This window comes from Entamoeba invadens (genome assembly GCF_000330505.1).
Source record: "Entamoeba invadens IP1 unplaced genomic scaffold scaff_1105074725183, whole genome shotgun sequence".
NCBI lineage: Eukaryota > Evosea > Mastigamoebida > Endamoebidae > Entamoeba > Entamoeba invadens.
In genome coordinates, this window is record NW_004443692.1 from 862,334 (window position 1) to 868,570 (window position 6,237).

General features: G+C 35.9%; 4 protein-coding genes across 4 annotated transcripts; 1 reads left to right on the top strand and 3 right to left on the bottom strand.

Annotated features, from left to right (window-relative positions):
- Window positions 1-58: 58 nt before the first annotated feature.
- Window positions 59-745, bottom strand: EIN_184580 (hypothetical protein; the record flags this gene model as incomplete). The annotated part of the gene is made up of 2 exons (XM_004260824.1): window positions 59-477; window positions 535-745. 2 exons carry the CDS (start codon window positions 743-745, stop codon window positions 59-61), a joined length of 630 nt encoding a protein of 209 aa, XP_004260872.1.
- Window positions 746-1,062: 317 nt separating this feature from the next.
- On the bottom strand, window positions 1,063-2,077 carry EIN_184590 (hypothetical protein; the record flags this gene model as incomplete). The annotated part of the gene is made up of 3 exons (XM_004260825.1): window positions 1,063-1,679; window positions 1,782-1,939; window positions 1,992-2,077. 3 exons carry the CDS (start codon window positions 2,075-2,077, stop codon window positions 1,063-1,065), a joined length of 861 nt encoding a protein of 286 aa, XP_004260873.1.
- A 111-nt stretch (window positions 2,078-2,188) lies between these two features.
- EIN_184600 (phosphatidic acid phosphatase type 2 domain containing protein 1B, putative) lies at window positions 2,189-2,920 on the bottom strand (the record flags this gene model as incomplete). Its single annotated transcript, XM_004260826.1, has 1 exon — window positions 2,189-2,920. One exon carries the CDS (start codon window positions 2,918-2,920, stop codon window positions 2,189-2,191), a length of 732 nt encoding a protein of 243 aa, XP_004260874.1.
- An 859-nt stretch (window positions 2,921-3,779) lies between these two features.
- Window positions 3,780-6,237, top strand: EIN_184610 (villin, putative; the record flags this gene model as incomplete). The annotated part of the gene is made up of 2 exons (XM_004260827.1): window positions 3,780-4,391; window positions 4,441-6,237. Coding segments are annotated over 2 exons (2,409 nt in total), but the record flags the coding sequence as incomplete, so codon positions are not given.

The following is a 6,237-nucleotide window of genomic DNA, read 5'->3' on the forward strand; positions in this document are numbered from 1 at the left end:
TGTCATCTACAACATCTATATGTTCATATCTTCTTATAAAGTTGCACACAATAGAATCTTATAATGTGTGTGACACTTTTATTTGGCGTTCATCGATTCTTGTTATTTCGTCTGCTTGAAGCTTGATTCTCTCTTTTCTCTCTTCGAAGTGATTATACCCTGTTTCAACATCATTCACTACATAACCATATTGATTAAGTGCTTGATACATACAATGAGTGTTCTTGGGAGTAAAAGACTTCAAAGGGTTATCTAAATCCAGGTCGAAGTCTTGAGAACCCAAGCAGACCTGTGAATTATTTTGAGAGTGTTTTGGGGTTATAGAAGTGAAGTTAAGGGGGTTGAAATTGGAGGGAGGGAAGGGGTCGATTGAAGGCGACATCTTCCAGCTCCCGTTACTCCCATCCATGAGAGAGACAAACCCTTTGGTGTGTGATATTGCGTCGAGCAACTTTTTCTTCCAGTTCTTTGATCCGACTACAAATCAGTGAGTCACATGTTCCAGACATTTTCTTATTCAAAATAGAAACAAACTCAGTCTAATCTGTGACAAAAGTTTTCGATGTACTTCCACGTAAGGGTATACGTCTCGCTTTAGACTGAAAAATTCTTTATTAGGAAACAGGGTTTGCAATGAGTAAAAAACGACTTTTACAATAGACGCCCAACACGACTTCAACCGTTTTAAATCGTCTGTCCTTGTACACACCAAACAGGGGCAATTTTTCGTGTTCTGTTGCTCCATTTCCTTTTTCAGTTCATTCCTCTTCCCATTTCGTGTATTTTCTCCACCCAATCATATCAATTTTTATACCAAATAGTATTTGCCGTGGTTTAGTATATTACCATTTCGGTGATTTTGTATATGGTTTATTTATAATTTATTTATGGTTTATTACCTTTTTTTCAAGTCTTTAACATGAAATGTAATTGTTGATCTATTTTTATAAAACTCACCACTTTTGAAATAATTTAGTAATTATAAACCACTGTATATAATTATAGAAATATAGAAAAGAAAATATTTCGTCGATTCACAACAATAACTACACAAATTAAAATTCATTTCGTATTCTCGATATACCCAAACACGTCAAATAGAAACGGCTTCTCACCGAAATTAACTCGTGCTGAATAACACGTCGAAAATCCTATTGCAGGATACGCCTGTTCGAACCCTAAATTGTAAAACATCCTATTCAGAACTATTTTCCCATTCCGTGTGAAGAAAGCTGCTCTCTTCACAACATCAAAAGCAGCGCCAATGACATCACCACTGGTGTACGGCCTATCAAACTCTTCACCCATGCCAGAGTTCTTAAAAACACGACCATCGTCCGAGTGAAACCCTATCGAATTTCCTTCCCACCCAACATGGCGCTTCTCATTATAATCCTTGCTACTTACAAATCCTATTGAAATTATCATCTCGTCAATGACATGGGAAGACGCGTTCGGTAATATTTCAACTTCGAAGTAAAAGAGTGGGGTGCGGAGAATGGCGTATTTTCCATGTGACTTACAATAGCACACCATTCGATCTGCCGCCTCAAATGGATATATAGACTTTGCCACAAGTCGTGTGTTTCGATTTGTGTTTTGGTTGATAAAGAGTGAATTGGAATACCCAAGCCCAAACGAGTTCGCTGTTCGTGGTAAGAAGAAGTCTTGTTTTTTGTCTGTCTGTTATTTTTGTGAAAACGTCAAACTATTTATTCGAATTATTTATTTACCCTCATAGATCCTTTTGAACTTATTAAGAAGCCAAATTTGAAACAAACAATTCTTCGATATATGTGTGAGAATACTTCGCCAACTTCTATTCTTTAATGACCCAAATAACTCGATGGACCCCGTCACATGTACTATTTTCTCTACAAGTTTTTTAATGAAAGTGTCTTGTGAGATGAAAGGATACGCTTGTGTAAAGCTAGAAAGACTAAGAAGTTATTTGATGTTTCTTTCAACGTGTTTTCAATATAATAACAAACTCATCTAAAGGTAGATAAGTCAATACTTTCCTTAACAATCCTTCACTTATTAATAACTGTAGTAGACACAACTCTTTGACTTCCATTCTATTATTGAATTTAAAGTTTGGTAATTCATCCATTGAATCACAATTTAATTTCACTACGTCACTTGAAATGAAATAACCACCATAAAAAGAGAAAAGAAAACAAATTCATTATACTGCAAATCCGTCATCAAATTCAATTTGATCCTCATCGATGTCTCCCGCATTATTCCCCCATAACGTTTTAAATTTTGTTGTATAACATATGAACGATATAATTGACCCAATGAGTACACCCCCAAGAATATCATCGAAGTTATGGAAATAATCCCGTGTCCGTGTTAAAGCAACAAAACCAGCCAGAATCAACGGAGATATACACATCACTACTTTCAGAAGCGACCCACTCCCGCTGAACACTTTAAACTCGCCACAAAGCAACAACGATAAAAACATCATCGCGCAAAACGTCATCGATGAGTGACCACTTGGAAAGGATTTGTAGGCATCCGCTTGGTCTCCGGCATCGTACACTGCATAGAAATTCGGACGAGGACGACCCGCAAAGAGCTTGAAAATGTTTGTCAAAAACTCGTTGAGAGCAAAAGAAAACCAGAAGCAGATTAATACAGTGATCAGGTACGTCTTATTCCCACGTTTCCGAGAAAACAAAACTATAAAAACGGTTGGTAGAGCAAGTGACGCAATTAAACACACAAGTGATGGGATCGTGTTCGTCGTGTTTTTGAAGGACACATTAGGGTTCGAGCGCTCTTGGGGAATATCCATCTTGTGGCCACTCATGAAATCCATCACAAAAGATAACAAAAATAAGACCGTCGCAACAATACATTCAACTATGTGCGTCTTTGTGACGAGTCGGAACACTTCTGAGATTGGCATTATGTGTTTTAAAGATCCTTTTCATACAAGTCTAAATCATGTATTTTTTATTAGTTTAATTATAGTTTTTAATAGTTATGTGTAAATTATTTTTTACTTCAAATGAGTGTTAATAAAATTTATTTATTATGAACATAACTATGATAACAGTGTATTTGCTTGAAAAATACATCTTTTGTTAAAGAAGGCAATATATTATGTTAAAAGATATCTAAGAAATATTTTTCAACTCATTTCTTTTGAAAATAACATTTACAAACTTTAAAATAAAATACTAAACACAACTGATATAATAACTTGAGATAAAAAATAACAAACTGTTTAACACTTTAAATGACAATGAACAAAATTCAAGTGGACTAAAAATCGGGAAATTTCGAGTTTATAAAATAAATTTCCGTTTTATTAGAGTTTGTATTAAGTGATAAACATTACACAAGCCAAAAAAGGAAAATCATCAAAATTTTGATTAATATCCCAGTAAAAACAGGCCAAAACAAAAATAAGGGCGTTATTTTAAGTGTTAAAACAAAAAAATAAAAATAATTCTTCAAAAAAAACAATACCAAGTATTTAAATACTACCAATAGTAAGTATTTAAAAGAAGTATGAAAATTTTTAACGATAATGAAATATAATAAAGGTCTATAATACCGGGATATATCGAGTATATAAAATACTTTTCCCTTTATTTAGACGTTTTTATTGTGTATAACAATACACGGCCTTAAAAGGGAAAAACATTAAAAAATACGAATATATCCCGAAAACACAAGGCTACCAAAAAAACTTGGGTGTTATTTTAATTGTTAATGAAATAAAAAAGAGTAATAAGAACTTGAAATCAATCAAAAGTAAGATGTCAGAGTCTGTTAAAGAAGAAGTTCCAATTGAATCAGGCGATTACGAGGAGGTCGTAGAGATTGAAGAAATTGAAGATGCCAATGAGAAAGCGCAACGTGAAGAAAACGAAGGGAAGCGTATGGTCGAGTTGAAAAAAGTTGGTCAAATAAAAGAGGGAGCTAAACATGATGTGACAACACAAGAGATGACCACAGCGAAAAAAGTCTTAGAAGCTATGCAAAGGAGTCAAGAAGAACAAAAGTATCAAGATCGTGAGGATCAATTAGTCGCCAAATTGAAAGATGAAGATGTTGATTGTTATCCAGGAGAGACTATAGAACAAGCGAAGCGTCGAGTTGTCGCTGAGATGATAGAAAGAGAGCGTAAGGGGAGTGTTTTTAATGATAAATTTACTGCACAAGAGAAGAAGATCATTGAGAACATTTTTGATGTTCGAAGTGCTCCGTATGACACTTTATTTGATATCAAATGGGGTGTACGGTCTAATGCAGCTGCTGTTAAAGAAACGAGAGGGTACTTAATCGACAAACAATTCCCATTTTTGTTCACAAAGAAAGACCCACAATTTGGTGTTTTTTGCAAGAAGAACACATACATCTACTTATCTGTTTGTTGTGTATTCGATTACTAGCATAGAACTAAATATTTATAACTAGCCTGGTAACTCGGCTGAAACATTTGATGTGTACTGTTGGTATGGCTCACAGGTTTCTATTGCAAAGAGAGGAGTCTGCTCCATGTTGGCTTCACAGCTTGGCGTCTGTTTGGATAACCACGTCAAATATCACATGGAAGAAGAAGGAAGTGAGTCCAATGAGTTTAAAGAACTCTTTGAAGAGAATGAAGGATTTTCAGTCATAGAAGATGGAGAGTCTGGCGATGTGTTAGGTGAGCCAAGAAAGCCATTAAGAGCAATTAAGTTATACAAGATCAACGAAGTTTGTCAAAATTTAACACGAGTTGAACAAGTCGATCCAAGTGTAGCTTCATTGACACCATATGATGGATTTGTGTTTGATGACGGGAAAAGAGTCTATGTCTTTGTTACAAAGTATGCGACAAGTCGGATCAAAAACCGAGCACTTCAGTTTGCTATGGTGTTAAAAGGAGACAACAACTATAAAGATTCAGAGGTCTTTATGGAGCCGTCAAAGACGATGATGCTCTTCTATAAGTTAATGAAAATGGAAGATATGACGTATGATGAGATGTGTGACTACATCTTGAAGAAATATAGTCCAGACACTTCTGCACCCAATTTTGGGCTTCTGTTGAGATTTACGCACAACACTAAAACAACACAAGTCATCAAAACAATCAAACCAAACAACGTCCCATTATCAAAAAACATGTTACAAAGTCATAGATGTTACATTTACGATTGTGGGAATGAAGTCTTCACGTGGAAAGGGAAGAAGTGTTCAAGAAAAGAATGGGAAATGCTTCGACTGTTAGCGAGTAGAGTCATTATGCAAATGGTATCTTCAAGACCGTCTTGGACTAAAATCCAAGAAGAATTTGAAGGGATGGAGAGTGAAGCTTTTAAGTGTCATGTGACTGATTGGAAGTACACTGTTGAGAAAATCCCGGACGACGATTATAACAAAATCATCCGACTTGTATCGAAGAGAATGGATTTCAATGCAGACGCCGAGTCCAAAATCAATGACGTCAAAGTCCAATTTGCGAAGAGAAAAGAAGAGGACATGGAGAAGTTGGGAGACAAATTCGATGTCGAAAAATTTGATTCTGAGTACCGAGAAGCTGTCGACAAAATCACAAAGAGTCTGGTTGGCAAGCAAGACCCCGTCATTTACATGTATCAATGGGATGTCGATGGGTATCAAAAGAACCTCCAAAAGATGTTAGAGAGTAAAAGAGTGTCATTAGTGTTATCACCAGAGACCATCACCGAGAAGGAAGACTTCCACAAGATGATGGTGACTGATATTAAAGTGAATGTATTCCTTGACTTACTCTCCGGAACAACATATGAAGCTACCAAAGAGCAATTGAGTATGTTTTATGATGAACATCACATCGAGTTGTTCGATGAAAATTCGTATGTCATTAGTGTAGAGAAGTGGGACAACGACAATGGAAATTGGATCAGAAGAATGTACTTCTGGGAAGGTAAACGAACGAATGAATTATATTATACACAGTTCCTTGGGAAGTTTTTCAATGGGATGGTCAAAGCGTTTGAGAGTGCGAAGCGTCGCGACAAAGATGCAGTTGAAAAGAAAATAGAGTTTGATTACGTGCGAATTAAAGAGGGAAGTGAGCCGGCGGAGTTTGCAGAACTCTTTGATTATCGTATTGTTGTGAAAAGAGGGAACATGAAGGACCGGATTCAAGTGCATGAAATAGATGAAGATGAGTTGATGAGACAACTTGAAGAGGAAGACAACAAGAAAGAGAATGATGACGAATATGAGTATGAATACGATGAT